This window comes from Scyliorhinus torazame, chromosome 21 (genome assembly GCF_047496885.1).
Source record: "Scyliorhinus torazame isolate Kashiwa2021f chromosome 21, sScyTor2.1, whole genome shotgun sequence".
Lineage (NCBI taxonomy): Eukaryota > Metazoa > Chordata > Chondrichthyes > Carcharhiniformes > Scyliorhinidae > Scyliorhinus > Scyliorhinus torazame.
The window spans coordinates 103,088,037-103,106,122 of NC_092727.1; the positions used below are offsets into that span (position 1 = coordinate 103,088,037).

The window sequence follows — 18,086 nt, forward strand, 5'->3', positions numbered from 1 at the left end:
ATCTTTTGTTACACAAACCCTTTTCTCTTTCACAGAAATGGTTTCAGTCAGTTAGAACAAAAGTTTCAAACCACTCACCATCTTGTGTTTATTTCTCTTTTTCTTTCCATCACTTTATTTTATTTTAACCTTTTTTCTTGCGCCTTCTCTTTTTCAAATTCCCCCCCCCCCCCCCCCCCCCCACATATCCATACTCTCCAAATCCCCTTTCCTCTCTTTTTTTTTTCATGCCTTTTGGGCCCGGTCAAATAACCTTGGTGCACCCGACTCAGGGTGCGATGAGGCCGTTAAATCTCACGAGAGGCCTCTCGCAAGATTTGCGATGCTCGGGACGCCTCGTGAGATCTCACGAGATTTCGCGAGACCTCATGATCTAGATCTCACCCTCCCTGGGCGGGATCTAGATTTGCATATTTAAGTGAGCAGTTAGGCTCACTTAAATATGGCTGCGGCAGATTCTTCCAAGGCCCAGGATCAAATGCCCGTGTCTGGGAGACCTTGCTATGGCGCCGTTTAGCACTGATCCACACAAATGTAGCCAGGGGGTGGCAGAGGCTGCAATGGGGGGTCTGGAGATCGGGGCAACATTTAGAAATGACACCCTGATCTCATGAAAGTTAGTGTGGCCTCGGCAGGGCGTTCATCGCAGAGGCCAGAGTCCCGCTTGATAGTGGGATTGTTCTCAGCACTGCCGGCTCGGAGAAACACCCCGCTAAACACTTCCAAAACGGGACTCTTCCCCCGGCCCCATTAAATGGCGCACATTGTCTCTCCCCTTTTCATCTCTATTTCCTCTCTTTTCTCCCATTCTTTTCCCTCTCAATCTCAGGGTGGGATTTAACGAGCAACCTACCAAGTGTTTTTAGGTGGCAGAGGTAGCCTGCCAGCAGGATTTTCTGGACCCGCCGTTTTCAATGGGATTTCCCGTTAAATGCACCCTTCGTCGCCGGGAAATCCACAGGCAGAGGTGCACCGGCAGTGGGACTCCGGAATAGCCCCCTGCCGGTGCGAAGAGCTGGTGAAATCCACCCTCTGTCTCTATCCCTTTTTTTCCTCATCCACTCGCTCGCTCCCTTTTTCTCTCGCTCACTTTTTCTTTTTTTTTCAGAAGAGAGAAAGCAAAAACAACTTCGACTTTCTTATAGACACTCTGCTTTCTGTCAAAATTTTTAGATCCTTTACTCTTGGTCACAGAACACACACAGGATTAGAATTAGCTATTGATAATTGTTTTCTGTGCATGGAGGACATTTATTGCAATCTGGCAAAAGATTCACATCTTGGATCACAGCAATACGTGCATACGTCTGAAAGTCCTTGATGTGCATATATGGATTACATGTGATCGTGGCCCTGTCTACCAGGTATTCGGTACAAACTAGTTGAACAAGTCATCTCCTTATGTTTTGAAACATCTCAGATGATTGACATTTTAGGATAGTGACTCTCCATTGCTCCCTGTATCTGGAATTGGAACCTGCTGCTGGTCTGTGAGCAGAGGCAGAGCTGGTTCATCATAACCCCTTTCATAGGCGAACCTGTGACCAGAAATGTCTGGTTCCAGGTTTATGCAGGGACCAACAGTCAGTTTATGACCCAGTGGAGAAACGGCTGTTTTCAATGTCTGTTGAGACATAAATTGTTGGCTTACGCTGGAAGATTAAATTGTTGATCCACGACCTAAAAATATATGTGCCTCGTCTTTGCTCGGTGGACCAGTGTGTGACACATCTCAGCAAGCCAGAATACAATAACCGTGGTTCTCTGTTCAGTCCTTAATTCACCCCATCAATTATCAAGATATGGAGATATAAAGACACGTGATCAATGACTCTGAACTCCAGTTCGGTGTCACAATAATTAGCATTGCTACCTCACAGAGCCAGGGACCCGGGTTCGATTCCGATCTTGGGTGATTTTCTGTTTGGTGTTTGCACATTCTCCCGTGTGTGCGTGGGTTTCCTCCGGGTGCTCCGGTTTCCACCCACAGTCCAAAGATGTGCAGGTTAGGTGGATTGACTATGCTAAATTGCCCCTTAGTGTCCAAAGGTTAGGCAGCGTTATGGGGTTGGGGCGGGGGGCATGGGCCAAGATAGGGTGCTCTTTCAGAGGATTGCTGCAGACTCGATGGGCCGAATCTCCACCTGCGTTGCAGGGATTCTATGATAACAAAACTCCAAAACGTGACACTCTCCTATCAGCATTTCCCAGAGGTTAGAAGAATTCTGAACCTACGCTCTTAGAAAATGGGGAGAAAGATCTACATAGGCCTCTTTCTGTGCCATATATCCTTCTGGCTCAACCAGCCTATTCCAGTCATTTGTACTGCACTCAGGCCACCTCCCATTTTTCCTAACCTAAATCTACCGTTGTAGCCCTCTATTCCAGTGATGGGCAACATAGGCTACTGAGTGGGCCGCATGAGTGGGCCTCCTTCATCTCAGTGGGCCACAAGGTTGAAATCAGACTTATTCACTTACCAGGACAGCATGAATGAGATTAAATACATTTAATACATGCTGTATATTTCATTTTTTAAATGTTCGGGTATATGGAGGGAGAATTCAGAATGTCCAAATTACCTAACATCACTATTTTTGGGACTTGTGGGAGGAAACCAGAGCACCCGGAGGAAACCCACGCAGACACGAGGAGAACTGGCAGACTCCCACAGACAGTGACCCAAGCCGGGAATCGAACCTGGCACCCTGGAGCTGTGAAACAAACGCGCTAACCACTGTGCTACCATGCCGCTCCCTACTCGGAGGCCAGCCCAAGCCATGAACCCGGTGACAATGCTTCCACTGCTGAGATATAGCCTGCCTGAACCCAATCTTGGTTCTGCACGATGACCTGGGCTCCAACATCAGCTATCTCAAGACCCTCAACATGCACTTCTGCTGTTTCCTGGCCACTGTTCATGAGCTAGAGGAGTAAGGATGAACAACAACACCTCCTCCACGATAGTCCTCAATACCGGGGCCCCACAAGGCTTTATACTCCCTATACACACACACGATTGTGTGGCAACATTTGGCTCCAACTCCATCTACAAGTTTGCTGATGACATGACCGTGGTGGGTCGGATCTGGAACAACAATGAACCAGGGCGCAGGAGGTAGATAGAGAACCTAGTGGCCTAGTGTAACAACAGCAATCTCTCCCTCAACGTCAGCAAAACTAAGGAGCTGGTCATTGACTTCAGGAAACAAAGTACTGCACACACCCCTGAATGCATCAACGGGGCCGAGGTGGAGATGGTTGACAGCTTCAAATTCCGAGGTGTGCACATCACCAATAATCTGTCCTGGTCCACCCACATCGACAGTACAACCAAAAAGGCACAACAGCGTCTATACTTCCTCAGGAAACTAAGGAAATTTGTGATGTCCATATTGACTCTTACCAATTTTTAGAGATGCACCATAGAAAGCATCCTACCTGGCTGCATCACAGGTTGGTATGGCAACTGCTTGACAGTAAGAAATTACAGAGAATTGTGAACACAGCCCAGTCCATTACGTGAACCCGCCTCCCAGCCATTGACTCTGTCTACATCTCCCGCTGCCTTGGGAAAACAGGCAACACAATCAAAGACCCCTCCTAACCGGGTTATTCTCTCTTCCAACCTCTTCCATCGGACCAGAGATACAAAAGTCTGAGAACACGAACTAACAGATTCAAAAACAGCTTCTTCCCCGCTGTTACCAGACTCCTAAATGACTCTCTTATGAACTGAACTGATCTCTCCATGCATCGTCTCTACTGAGTAGTACTACACTCCATATGCTTCACCCAATGTCTGTGACTATGTATTTATATTGTGTATCTATCTTATGTCCTATGTTTTTCCTGTATGGAATGACCTGTCTGGACTGTACGCAGAACAATACTCTTCACTGTACCTCAGCACACGTGACAATAAACCCAAATCCAATCCAATGTGCCCACCACTACCTTCCGGTTCTTGTCCAGCTCCCCTTAAATGCATTTGTATTATACACTTCAGCCACTCCCTGGAATAGCGAGTTCTTCATTCACACCAACCTTTGGATGCCGAAGTTTCTTCTGAATTCTCTTTTGTTTTCTCGATGCCTATCTTATGGATGGCCTCTGGATAAGCTCTTCCCCACAAGAGGACATATTCCTTGTACGATGGTGAGAACACCACCCACCAGGTATGTGGTACATACTCGTGCGACTCGGCCAACGTTGCCTACCTCATATGCTGCAGGAAAGGATGTCCCGAAGCGTGGTACGTTGGCGAGACCATGCAGACGCTGCGATAACGGATGTACGGACATCGTGCGACAATCACCAGGCAGGAATGTTCCCTTCCAGTCGGGGAACACTTCAGCAGTCAAGGGCATTCAGCCACTGATCTTCGGGTAAGCGTTCTCCAAGGCGGCCTTCAGGACACGCGACAACGCAGAATCGGCGAGCAGAAACTTATAGCCAAGTTCCGCACACATGAGTACAGCCTCAACCGGGACCTTGGATTTATGTCGCATTACATTCACCCCCCACCATCTGGCCTGGGCTTGCGAAATCCCACCAACTGTCCTGGCTTGAGACAATTCACACCTCTTTAACCTGTGATTATCCCTCTCCCCAGTCGCACTGTCAGAACCTGTAAAGACTTAATTACCTGCAAAGACTCGCATTCAAAGTATTGTCTTCCATCATTGTCTTTGTCTATATATGTTTCTGGAACCCACCTCTTCATTCACCTGAGGAAGGAGCAGTGCTCCAAAAGCTAGTGATTCGAAACAAACCTGTTGGACTTTCACCTGGTGTTGTAAGACTTCTTACTGTACCATAAGCTTGACAGTGGAGTCAGGCAGAAATGGAGTAAGAGGTTGAAAGAGATGAAGAGATTATTGCAGATCATTTGTATCAGGCCTTAAGGCTTTGAGATGCTCGAACATGTTATCACATATAACAAATTACTGTTGAAATCCAATAACGGTTTGCATCTTGATGGATTAGCATCCATTCCATACCAGAGGAAAGAAATAAAATAATTTGTTAATCCATTTTTGTTGGTGTTGCTGGTTGAAGGTGGAGGTCTTGTGTGTGGTCTGTATGCTTGGCACTGAGCCAGAGCTCCTGGTCAACTCCCACTCCAGGACCTGATGGCCAAGGCATTCCTAACACAGCCAGACAGGCTGAATATTAACAAATCCTTCCAACGCCCGCCGAGGGCAGGCAGTAAGGTGGGAGAGATTCCTGACCAGCCACATGATGGAATGAAAATTGGAGCCTCAACCATCACTATCTATAGCTCCCGGCTGCAACACACATGTAAACGTGTATGTTGCCACAGCAACCCAGACTCCTTGGCTGGGGGTGGGGAGGGGACCAGTTGGCTGGACGGCCTGATTGGATTAGATTGGCGGCAACAGCCTGGGGTTCAATCCCTGTTCTGGATATGGTGGATTCGAGACCTACCCGCCTTACCCTACCATGGTGGAGGGCATGGCGCTGTGGGCTGTACCCGTCTTTGGGCAGAAAACTCAGAAAGAAGAAGGAGGCGGCTGGTTGAAAGAAGAATGTTGGTCAATATCCAAACAACTCTTCTAGAAATAGCACCATGTGACAGTAATATCCACTGGAGCCATCCAAACGGGCAGATTGAACCTTGTTTTTTTTCCCATAATATTTCCAATTAAGAGGCAATTTAGCCCGGCCAATCTACCTACCCTGCACATCTTCTGGTTGTGGGAGTGAGACCCACGCAGGCACGAGGAGAAGGTGCAAACTCCACCTGGACAGTGACCAGGGTCCGGGATCGAACCCAGGTCCTCGGCACCGTGGGGCAGCAGTGCTAGCCACTGTGCCACCCAGATTGAACCTTAGTTTGACATCTTTAATAGAGGATGGCAATGCTAAAGTCCCTCAGTACTGCTTTGGAGTTTCAGTTGCATCATTTGGTTAAAACACAGCATGTCTTGGCCTTCTGCCATCCTCTATGTTTCTCTTCAGAAATACAACACTCACACCTGTAGACATGATATTGTACGGAGGACAAAATGCTGGGTCACCATGTCTACAATATATGCCGACTGGCATGAGTGCCTTTTCCTATCGTTTATTCTTTATATATCTTTTGTAGTGTTACCCCTTTCAAAAATGTACATTTAACTATTTTAGGTGTGATGACTCCATCTAGTGGCTGTTTAGTGCCATCTCTGTAGTTGGCTCCATTGCTTGATTTGATTTGATTTATTGTCACATTGCTAACCATTGCAACATTGCTAACCATGTTGTGTTCACATGCATTTGGCTGATTATTTGCTGTGTTAGTTCCCACTTTTCAGTTTGTCCAATTACTGTAAGAGAAGCTACTGAATGTGCTGCAGCATCTATTCATGTGAGAGTCGCCATGAGAGCAGGGGGTGAGGAGGTTAATACTTCCCTGCAAAGTAATAATAATAATCTTTATTAGTGCCACTAGTAGGTTTAAATTAACACTGCATGAAGTTACTGTGAAAATTCCCTAGTCGTCACACTCCGGCGCCTGTTCAAGTACACTAAGGGAGAATTCAGAATGGCCAATTCACCCAATAGCATGTCTTTCAGGACTTGTGAGAGGAAACCGGAGCACCCGGAGGAAACCCACGCAGACACGGGGAGAACGTGCAGACTCCACACAGACAGTGACCCAAGCCGGGAATCGAACCCGGGCCACTGGTGCTGTGAAGCCACAGGACTGAGTGGGGTTAAGGGGGTTAATACTCCCCTGCAGAATGAGGGTAAGGGGTTAATACTGACCTGCAGAGTGGGGAGAGGGGCTTAATACTCCTCTGCAGAGTGGTGAGTGAGGGGTTAATACTCCCCTGCAGAGTGGGAGGTGAAGGGGTCAATACTCCCCTGCAGAGTAGGGAGAGGGTGTTAATACTACCCAGCAGAGTAGGGGTGAGGGGGTTAATTCTCCCCAGGAGGATGGGCGTGAGGGGATTAATGGGGATTAATAGTCTCCGATAGAGTTGGGGTCAGAGGGTTAATATTCTCCACCAGAGCGGGTGTGAGAGGTTTAATAGTCTCTGCCAGAGTGGCGGGGAAGTGCAGAGGTGGGTGGGGGCTGCTCTGGGGTGGCAACTGATTTAATTCTGGATGATTAAACCGTTAATCTATTTATCAGAAGCAGAGCCATCACCTTCTTCTTGCTCCTGAAACGGCAAGGTGTCTCCAGAGGTTTCATTTCGGGCAGCGCAGATGAAAGAATTGGCTGCAGAGGTCAGTCTGCCTGATTCAGGGGCACTGTCAATTTTCCAGCTCTTAATTTTAATTGCTGCAAAACGAGGTATCGCAAATTGGCTGTGCTGACACTAAGCCCAGTATCCCCATCTGTGATTCCATCAAGCAACATTCTGCACCAGCAGTTTAAAAAAAAATCATCTGCCTCACGTGGGAAATAGGCGGTTAACAGGTCTCCAGACAACCGATGGTCCTCTGCCTTCAGCACCACAAAACCTTATGAAGGTTTCCATTACTCTGTGCAATTTAATGTGTCTGAGTTACTTGTTTCACTCAAACTTTAATAGTTTTTTTAGAATACATATTTCAGCATATACTGCTTGCACACTTGTAATTTGTATCAGAATTTGGGAGTTTGAAGTAAAAGGGATGATTAGTGTGCGGGTTGAAAACCATGACACAGGAATCACAAGTCTTGCCGTTGTTGATTTTTGGGGTCTCCATGTTAGGCGACATCACATTGAATGAGGCAAACTGTCCCCAGACTAGAATATAGGATGATGTGGAGATGCCGGCGTTGGACTGGGGTGAGCACAGTACGAAGTCTTACAACACCAGGTTAAAGTCCAACAGGTTTGTTTCAAACACTAGCTTTCGGAGCACTGCTCCTTCCTCAGGAGAATATAGGAGTTTGCACAACCACAGTTTCGTAAATAGTGATACTTGTACCCTACTGTGCACAGCCCAACTCCCACTCCACTTGATGTAGCATTTCAAATTCTGTTTCTCTCACTTGAGGTGTAGTGTCTGACGGGGCAGCCCCCTCCCAACCCGCTTCCCAAAAGTCCAAGAGGTTTTAAATGTTTGTCTCTTTGGTGATGCAGCTGCCACGACGTCAAAAAAATGAAAGAAATCGGGGTCAGTTAAAGTGGAAACTGGGCGCGATCCAATGGCCATGCGGCGCCTGAAAAGCAGCTCGCCGCTGAGCAGCGTGGCCGATAAAGGCCGGGAGACCCCCCCCCCCTTCCGGGATCTATCCAGCTCGCAATGCCTCGCGATATCCAACGCAATTTCGTGCAATGTTGCAATGTAAATCCTGCCCATTGTGAGTGGAATCACCTTTTGGCAAATCTGCACATTAGAGCGAGACGGTTAGTCTTACCCTTAACGTGTAGATTCCCGAGGTAGCGGAGGCTTTGGGATTCATCCCCTTCGCCACAGAGACATCGGGCGAGTGCCTTTCAGCACTGGTCCCCCACAACGGGTGGTGGCCCGGCACTGCTGGTGCCACCTGTGCACCCTGGCTGTGCCAGCCTGGCACACTGGCACATACAATCGAGCTGACGATGCCCGGTGTGGGTGTTGCAGGATCCAGGGACCCTCCCATCGTGCATTCGGGCTGGGGGGGCGGGGGGGGGGGGGATCTGGTATCGCTTCGGGGCCTCTCGTGACACTGGGGAGTTCTGGCGAGCGGAGCTCCCCAGTGTACAAGACGGGGCTATGTACGGCCTCAGCCGCACGTTCCTCGCTGAGGCCCCATATCTAACCCGAGTGCCATTCCTCGACGCTCCGAGCACTGGGAAACATCCAGCTAAATGCACTCGCTGTGGGACATTGTTCCCATTTAGTTGAATCGAGCCCCGTATATTTGTAAATTTACCCAGGTTTTGGCTGGATGGGTTGATGTTGTCCGCAATATACACAACTCCTAGAATCTAGCCCATTTTCCTTCTATTTATTCATTCACAGGATTTGGGTGTCACCGGCAAGGCCAACATTCATTTCCGATTCCTAATTACACTTGAAGCAGTAACTGTTAGTGAAGGTAGTGCAAAATGGTGTCACCGGGCCCTTGCATGTTGCTAAATGTGGCCTTCTGTGGCAATGCTGTATCATGCTGCAGAAATGGAGACGCTGCCACCTGTTGGTGAGTTGATGTTAGTTGCACGAATGGAAGCTGAGTGCAGTACAGTGGTAATTTTTTTTGAAATACCAAAATCAAACTGAATAAATGTATTCCAAGTTAGTTCGGTATGATCTTCTACAATGTGCATCTGAGGAATAAAGCTCAGTTTCTGGTTCATGGACTGGTAATTCTGCGGTAACTTGTGTGGAATTTGTTAACTTGGTAGTGTTCATAGCAGCTTTCCCAGGGAGGTGATTCTGGAATGGGAATGATTGGCTGGGACAATTTCTCACAGGAATCCCGCATTTCAGTCAGATAGTGCACTGCACCAAAGCTGTTTTAACTCTTTGTGTCCCAGGATGTTGCGGTCATGGATTTCCCATTCGGATAGCGATGAACTGGGCTCTCTCTCGATTCAGCTGTGTAAAGGGAGCTTGAGAATGTGCCTGCAGCCCTTCACTCATACGCTCATCAGCATTGCAAATATTCTGTTGACATCACTTCGATTTTGGGTCTGTTTGAACTTCTCCAAAACATCTCCATTTTTTGGGCAGCTTTATCTGCGCAGGTGGTCCCCGGAGGGTCCTTTTCAGCATCTCGCCAGGCTACACAAGAGCCACCTTTCGCTCCAGAGAACAGACGTCGCTCTGCTGCAGTGGATGCAGGGGGAAAAGAAATCCCCATTCGAAGAAACACACTTCTCTCAGAAAACTCCTTGCTTTCTTGTGGTGATCTACATACACACATCCCACCGTCTTCACAAAACAATAAAAGCAGAATACTACAGATGCTGGAAGTCTGAAATAAAAGCGGAAAGTGTTCCGAAGAAGAATCATGTTAGACTCGATACGTCAACTCGGCTCCTCTCTCCACAGATGCTGCCAGAACTACTGAGTTTTTCCAGCATTTTGTTTTTATATCAGGGCAAGCACAAGTTTTTTTTTACCCTTTAAGGGATGTGGGTGTCACTGGCAGGCCCAGCATTTGTTAACCATCCCTAATTACCCTTGAACTGAGTGACTTGGTTCACCATTTCGGAGAGCATTTCAGAGTCAACAGTGTGGATCACATGAAATGAAATGAAATGAAAATCGCTTATTGTCACAAGTAGGCTTCAAATGAAGTTACTGTGAAAAGCCCCTAGTCGCCACATTCTGGCGCCTGTTCGGGGAGGCTGGAACAGGGATTGAACCGTGTTGCTGGCCTGCCTTGGTCTGCTTTAAAAGCCAGCTATTTAGCCCTGTGCCTAACCAGCCCCGGTCGTAGGCCAGGCAGGGTAATAGAAACGCTGCGGTGCAGAAGGAGGCCATTCGGCCCATCGAATCTGCACCAACACTGAAAGAGCACCCTACCGAGACCCACTCCTCTAACCCCGCCTAACCTGCACATCTTTGAACTTCATGCCTTTGCTTTCAACTTATACACTTTGCCAACATGTTGGCGACCTTCTGGCTCTCGCATATCAACTGTTAGCACAAAACTTAAGTGACTCAAAGAAATTCAATCGTTATAAGGTAAATGCAATAACCTATGTAAACTTTGGGCACATGTCACATGATCAAACTTCTAAGGATTTGTCCAATACGATTTGGCAGCTGTAGTAAATGTTAGGGCCCAGAGAAAAGCTTCCCCCCCAAGATTGCGCACACGTTTCCAGCAAGGCTCCATCTTAAAGCTAAGACCAAAATTACATTGTCAGCATTGCTGCAATGTAAATGGTTTCTTATTAAAACCCATCTGGCAGGCAGTGATCAAAAGATGGCAGTGAATTCGCCATTTGCCACGTGTACTTCCAGGTTTGCTCCACACACAGGCTCTGTTCTCCACAGTTCAAAAGCCTGACAGCCATGGCTGTAATACCTCACTTTGTTGTTTCAAAAAATAAATCAGATGTTTGAATGATTCTTCTAATGCTGATTGCATTACTGTTTGCTGCAGGAACTGGTGATCTTTCACCCAGGCAGCGCACAGCTGAATGCAGCCCTTGTGTTTTAAAAGATATGGGGTAACTGTTCATAGCATTGTCACTTTAAATGCTTCAAAGTGTCGCAGTGCACTTCATTTTTGAACTGCTTTTATTGAAGTGTTGGAGACAAATGTATTGATCTCTGTAAATTCAGCAGCAGCTTTTCTAAAGAAACGTGTCCTCAAAATGATGTAGTTTAAGCTGCACTTTAGGCCGAGGAGGTCTAGATTTAGCTCCACATGTGGTGGGGTGAAATTCCATTTTCGATAAAAACCAGGAGGTCCGAGTTTCTCCATCATTAATGACCCACTAACGATCACATCTTTCAAAGCCAGGTGTCCCTGCACTTTGCTCAGCCCGTCCTGAATTTGGGATTGAAACAACAATGCCCAATTCTTCCGTAGAAAGGAATTTCACCCTCTGACCGTTGAAATGTCTCAGTGGTGCAGTGTTTTAAATTTGTCCGCTTCCTCGCCTCTCCTCTTGAACCCTGCGACTGTGCTCATGATCTCTCCCTCATATACCAGTAGTTTGTCACTACCAGCAAGTGGCACATGTAGTAAAAGGGCGTTTGGGTTGGTAAGCGTTAATGTGGGATTGGGGAAACAATACCACCCACATTATGTTGTAGAGAGTCGTATGATAACTGTGCAATAGTCTGCAGGCAGTCTAGCAAAAGCCAGCATGGAGATGGTCCCCAGTCAGGGCTATGCCAATTGGAGATGTATGTAGTTATGAGTTGTTAATGTTTGAGCACACAAGCTGCCAGACCTTTTTGAGACACTGAACAACAGCACAGCCTGATGCAAGCTGCGATTATCCATTCTGTCTATGGGCAGGTTGCATTCTGACCACAGCTTAGTATGGTAGCTCAGTCCAGTCTGAATCAGATGGTCCTCACTACACAGCTCTGAGCCGCCACCATGCCAGTTGGATGCCACCATGACTTGACAGTGGGCTTCGAACTCGCATGCCAATATCTCCACCTTGCCCTGTGCTGCCACTGCACCCTACCAGCTGCAGTTTCTTGAAGAATGTTGCTGGCGGATCTCCACTAATAATACTCCAGATACTGAGCAGTTAGCTCAGGACCGTGTAGGGGCAGCACGGTAGCATTGTGGATAGCACAATTGCTTCACAGCTCCAGGGTCCCAGGTTCGATTCCGGCTTGAGTCACTGTCTGTGCGGAGTCTGCACATCCTCCCCGTGTGTGCGTGGGTTTCCTCCGGGTGCTCCGGTTTCCTCCCACAGTCCAAAGATGTGCAGGTTAGGTGGATTGCCATGATAAATTGCCCTTAGTGACCAAAATTGCCCTTAGTGTTGGGTGGGGTTTACTGGGTTATGGGGATAGGGTGGAGGTGTGGGTTTGGGTAGGATGCTCTTTCCAAGAGCCGGTGCAGACTCGATGGGCCGAATGGTCTCCTTCTGCACTGTAAATTCTATGATAATCTCCACAGGGAGCTTCCATATGTGCTGTTGCCCAGTTGGCTCTGCTCAATCCAACAGTGTGGGTTCACACATTTTGGCTAGTACAGAGCATCAGATCTCCGTATAACAGCAACAGGAAGGAAATCATAGACTGAAATGAGAGGAGGTCAAAGCTGTTCCCTGCTGCATGTGTTTTGTTGCAGAACAGTATTGGTTAGACTTGAAGGTTCAATGGTTGCTTCAGAGCCAAAGGTTGCCACTCACAGCAGCTGAAATATTCCAGCGATTTCCATTGGCTGCAGGCCAAGGTGCCTTGCTGCTTAATTATTTACATTTGACCCTCTGATGGTTGTCTCTTCCAAAACCTAGAGGGATGTTGGGATCGTTAGGGGAGATGGTGGCATCGTGATACTGTCCCTGGAGTAGTAACCCTGAGAGCCAGGCTAGTATTCTAGAGCAAAAGGTTCAAATTCCACAAGGCAGCTGGTGGAATTTAAATTCAATTAATAAAATCTACAATTGAAAGCTAGCCTTTGTACTGGGTGACGGTGACTGTGAAACTATCATCGATTGGGGCGGCACGGTGGCACAGTGGTTAGCACTGTTGCCTCGCAGTGCCAGGGTTCGATTCCCACCTTGGATGACTGTCTGTGTGGAGTTTGCACTTTCTCCCCGTGTCTGCAAGGTAGCACAGTGGGTAGCATTGCGCCAGGGTCCCAGGTTCGATTCCCCGCTGGGTCACTGTCTGTGCGGAGTCTGCACGTTCTCCCCGTGTCTGCGTGGGTTTCCTCCGGGTGCTCCGGTTTCCTCCCACAGTCCAAAGACGTGCAGGTTAGGTGGTTTGGCCATGATAAATTGGCCTTAGTATCCAAAACATTTAGGAGGGGTTATTGGGTTATGGGTATAGGGTGGAGGTGAGGCCTTAAGTGGGTCGGTGCAGACTCGATGGGCCGAATGTCCTCCTTCTGCACTGTATGTTCTATGTAATCTATGTAATGCGTGCGTTTCCTCCGGGTGCTCTGGTTTCCTTCCACAGTCCAAAGATGTGCAGGTTAGGTGGATTGGCCATGATAAATTGCCTCTTGGGGTGGAGTTGCAGGAATTAGGGTGGAGGATTGGGCCTATGTTTCGAAGGGTCGGCGCAGAGTCGATGGGCCGAATAGCCTCCTTCTGCACTGTAGCGATTCTATTATTGTAAAAACCCACCAGGCCCTTTAGGGAAGGAAATCTGCCATCCTTTACCTGGTCTGGCCTACATGTGACTCCAGATCCACACCAATGTGGTTGACCCTATGAAAATGGCCTAGCAAGCCACTCCGTTCAAGAACAACTAAGGATGGGCAACAAATCCACATCCCATCAAAGACTTTTTAAAAAATCTGACAGGAGATATATAACTTCTATCTCCTTAATTTTGACGCTTCGTTTTCTTTATCTGTTACGTTTTTCAGCCATGTTACGCTGTACCCTGATCACAGTCACCATCATGAGAAGAGAGTGGGATCCAATTAATAATTAGTGACTCCATACTTAATGGGCTTCCTTCCACCTTAATGTCTTCTGCTTTAATATTTAAAAAAAGGTCATTATTTATCAGGAGGAGGGAAGGGTGTGTCACTCACATCATAATAGCATAATAGTAACAGCGCAGCGATCTACCCTTCGACAATGTCCCGAAACTGATGGATGGGCTTAGGTCCAATCTCAGTTAAGCAGTTCAGTGCAAAACAGCGGCACTTAAGTTCTCACTTCACCAGTGGTTTTTCTCAGCGCTGTTGCCAACTTAGTAGCAAATTCTGGGCCTATTAAATTCAAGTTGAGGCCATGACTCCAATCTAGAGAACAAAAGAATTTGGCAGCCACTGCCCAAGCTCAATGCTATGCACAGCAGCTGCAAGAAGATTTGAGCTGGCTCTGACAGGGGCATTATACGAGCTCCCAGGAAATACTTGCTGACTTTATTTTCCCCCAATTCCTCTTCCCTTCTCAGCAAAAAGGTTAGGAGGGATTGTTGGGTTACGGGGATAGAGTGGAAGTGAGGGCTTATGTGGGTCAGTGCAGACTCGATGGGCCGAATGGCCTCCTTCTGCACTGTATGTTCTAAAAAAGAAAGAAGGCGTGGAGTCCCTGTTGGAGCATGATTCCACAGGCGGACACTAATCTCCCCCCCTAGTGGCCACTCTGAACCTGGACAGTGACTGCTGAGCTGTTCAACTGACCCTGAGCAGGAGGCAACTGCTCTTGTCCTCGTCCCAACATCCACTATCAGGGGTCGTTCAGCGGTGGATGATTTTCTCCATTCTTTTTTTTTATAAATGTTTTATTGAAAATTTTTTCCCAAACAACAATTTTTCCCCTCTTACAAAGCAAACGCAACAATAACAATACAGAAATTTTAAACAATACACAAGTAACAAAACCCCTTTATCTTTGACCTAAACTAAACCCCCCCCTTCCCCTGGGTTGCGATTTTCTCCATTCTTAACCTGTGGCCACAGAAGATTGGAGTCTTAGTGTCGATAGGGCTGCGATCATTTTAACAGCACAAACTCAGGACTGCACCCGAGATCTTAAAATGCTGCATTTAATTTAAAAAACAGAAGATCTATAAATTTAACCCTCAAATACTTACAGTCTCCTTTCAAAATCCTATAATCATCCTTTCTGAGGATCACCGATTCCCATGAATTTAACAGAAAAGTGGAGGCAGTGCTGAGTATACTCCCCTTCGCAACGGTAAAAGTCATGTGATCCCACATAATAATTAAGTGACTTTGACTTGCTCAGGCACCATAATTAATTGCCTAGCTCCATTCTTCTGGATGAGATGCCAGTGAATATAATCCTTTGATAGTAATTAGTACAAGGGGGAGGGGAGGTGGTGGGGAGGAGGCGAAACCACCTCTGAATGCCTGAAGTGTTTAAAATGCCTGAGCTGGTTAATGTGCACGGGTAAGGGGCTATTCAAACACATTCATTTTCTTTCCACAGATATCGCTATTGGTGCGCCTTACGATGGTTCTGGCAAAGTTTTTATCTACTGTGGCAGCAAGAATGGACTGGATTCCAAACCTAGTCAGGTACAGTTTGTTGGCAACGGCGAACGTTACATGAGCCTTAGAGAATTTCGAACAGCAGCAGGTTATTCGGCCCAGCCAGTCTATACTAGCACTCATGCATCCCTCAAGCTCCTACCATCCCTTCCTTATCTAACTCCAATCACAAAAACCCTCCATTGCTATCTCCCTTACATAATTATCTAGCTTCCCCTCAATTGCATCTGTACGCTTTATCTCAACTCTACCTTGTGGTAGAGATTTCCACTTTCTCAGGATATGGACATTTCTTCTGATTATGCAATAGTGGCCCACAACCTGCTGGCTGCCCAGCTTCCGATTGTGGGGGGTTAACCCAAAGGGGAGATGAGAATCCCTGCCGGAAGTTCCCATGTCAGGGTTTACCCAGCAATTACCCAGAAGCACCGCCTTCCCTTGGGCAATTGCACCGCGCTGGGAACCTTCCGACAAAGCGATTTAAATCGCTAACTTCACTCGGTTCAGCTGGTGTTACGCTAATGGTTACTCTGTAAAGGTGAGATGAATTTAAAACACTTCTAATTTCAGTGTGACTATTATAAGTACCTGGATCGATTCTTACAACATAGAACATACAGTGCAGAAGGAGGCCATTTGGCCCATCGAGTCTGCACCGACCCACTTAAGCCCTCACTTCCACCCTATCCCCGTAACGCAATAACCCCTCCTAACCTTTTTGGTCACGAAGGGCAATTTAGCATGGCCAATCCACCTAACCTGCATTTCTTTGGACTGTGGGAGGGAATCGGAGCACCCGGAGGAAACCCATGCAGACACGAGGCGAACGTGCAGACTCCGCACAGACAGTGACCCAGCGGGGAATCGAACCTGGGACCCTGGCGCTGTGAAGCCACAATGCTATCTACTTGTGCTATCCTGTTGTCTTGCGTGGGATTCCCCCTACATTCCGATCTCACAGGTAACTCCACTCACCCCTTCCATCACGGTATTCCCCCCACCGGACTTGACACCCCCCCCCCAAACTGGACCTCACCCCCCCCCCAACCCGATATGAGCCCCCCCACACCCACGTCCCTCTCCTCCATGTCCGACACCATCATTTATTTAATTTTTCCATCATTTATGTAGTCACAGAACCATGTCCCAGGGCTGTTGCCACTGCTCCTCAAATTACGTGTGGAATATTATAAATATCTGGCACATTCCTGAGTAGTAAGATTATAATTATTATTTGACCATTTCCCACCACTTCTCTCCACTCTAATCCTCATATTCTGAAGATGTGGTGTTGTCGTGTGGTACTGTTTCTTGGGCACTGTCCCAGTACCTTGCCGAAGTGCCCGTACATCATGTGTGAGGCTGCACAGTGAGTGTCCGGCTGCCTATCCAAACCCTGGAATCAGCTCCCTCTGCCCTTTCCTGGCATGACTGAAGAGATATGTGGGACCCCTACTCGACCATACTGCTGAACTGTTTGGAGTGCTGCCCCTGACCCAGGAACAGGAGAACTGCAATGCCTGAACTTGAGATGTGTGGAATCTATTCCATTCTCATTGTGCTTTTTCTGAATATGTAAGGAACTCTGGCCCATTCCCAATGTCTGAAAATATCAACTGCACCATCTGCTGGTTACCATCAGTATTAGCACAACAACATTTCCTGGCTCTTGTTATGTAGATATCAAAGAGAATTGATAGATTTGGAGTGAAAATTCAGGCGTGTGTGCAATTATTTTTGTGTGCATATGTATACATATATATATTTAAGTATATTGTTTATATATTATAATTTTCCTTTTTCCAAGTGTCTGCTGCTCTCATTTCCTCTCTAAGCAGAGGATGTTATGACACAGGAAAATACTTCCCAAGTTCTTGTTAAGGGCATAAACTTGGAGTCAGCCTTGGTTCAGTGGTAATACACTCACCTTTCAATCAGAAGATCATGGGTTCAAGCCCCGCTCTAAACACTGAAGCATATAATTTAGACTGGCGCTTCAGTGCAATACTGAGTCTAGATGTTAATTGAGGCCCCATCTACCTTCTCAGATGAACATGAAAGATACTGCTGTCCAAAAACAGAACAGATGAATTCTCCTGGTGTCTTGACCTGTGTCTATCTCTCAGAAACCGCGGCTGGGATATTCCAGCTGTTCTCGTCGGTGGGATCTTCTTGTCCTGCTGACAGGCAACCCCCGCCGTGGGTTTCCTGGCGGATAGAACGGGCCAGCCAATGGCAGGCCACTGCCGCAGAAACATGCCGCTTGGGGGTGGGGGATGCACCTGCCCCATTTAATTTAACTCATTGATATTTTTGGGACCCCGCTAATATACCGAGTGTTGCATCGCCATACATTACAACAGTGGCTAAAGTACTTAATCAATTATGAAGTGATTTGGGATGTCAATAGAAGACTTACAAATATGTGATCTTTCTATTACGTGTTTTGGACGGCAGCTATTTCTAAATAGTTTCTAAGCTTTTTTTACTCTGTTTAATCACATCTCCACAGACCCCAGTTTCAGCAACAGCT

At 47.2% G+C, this 18,086-nt stretch overlaps 1 protein-coding gene and 1 long non-coding RNA gene across 3 annotated transcripts in view; one reads left to right on the forward strand and one right to left on the reverse strand.

Moving 5' to 3' along the window:
• The window catches only part of LOC140398450 (uncharacterized), a 31,534-nt gene extending 16,331 nt beyond the window's left edge, over positions 1-15,203 (reverse strand). The window contains exon 1 of the long non-coding RNA XR_011937492.1: positions 15,133-15,203. This is a non-coding gene — a long non-coding RNA (uncharacterized lncRNA). The remainder of the gene's footprint in view (positions 1-15,132) is intronic.
• itga3b (integrin, alpha 3b) overlaps positions 1-18,086 on the forward strand; it is a 272,129-nt gene that overhangs the window by 164,825 nt on the left and 89,218 nt on the right. For both annotated transcript variants that reach the window (XR_011937490.1, XM_072487143.1), the window contains exon 8: positions 15,492-15,580. Coding sequence is in view for 1 of the 2 variants with exons in the window: in XM_072487143.1 (XP_072343244.1) it covers positions 15,492-15,580 (89 nt within the window). In the remaining variant the exon portion in view is untranslated. The remainder of the gene's footprint in view (positions 1-15,491; positions 15,581-18,086) is intronic.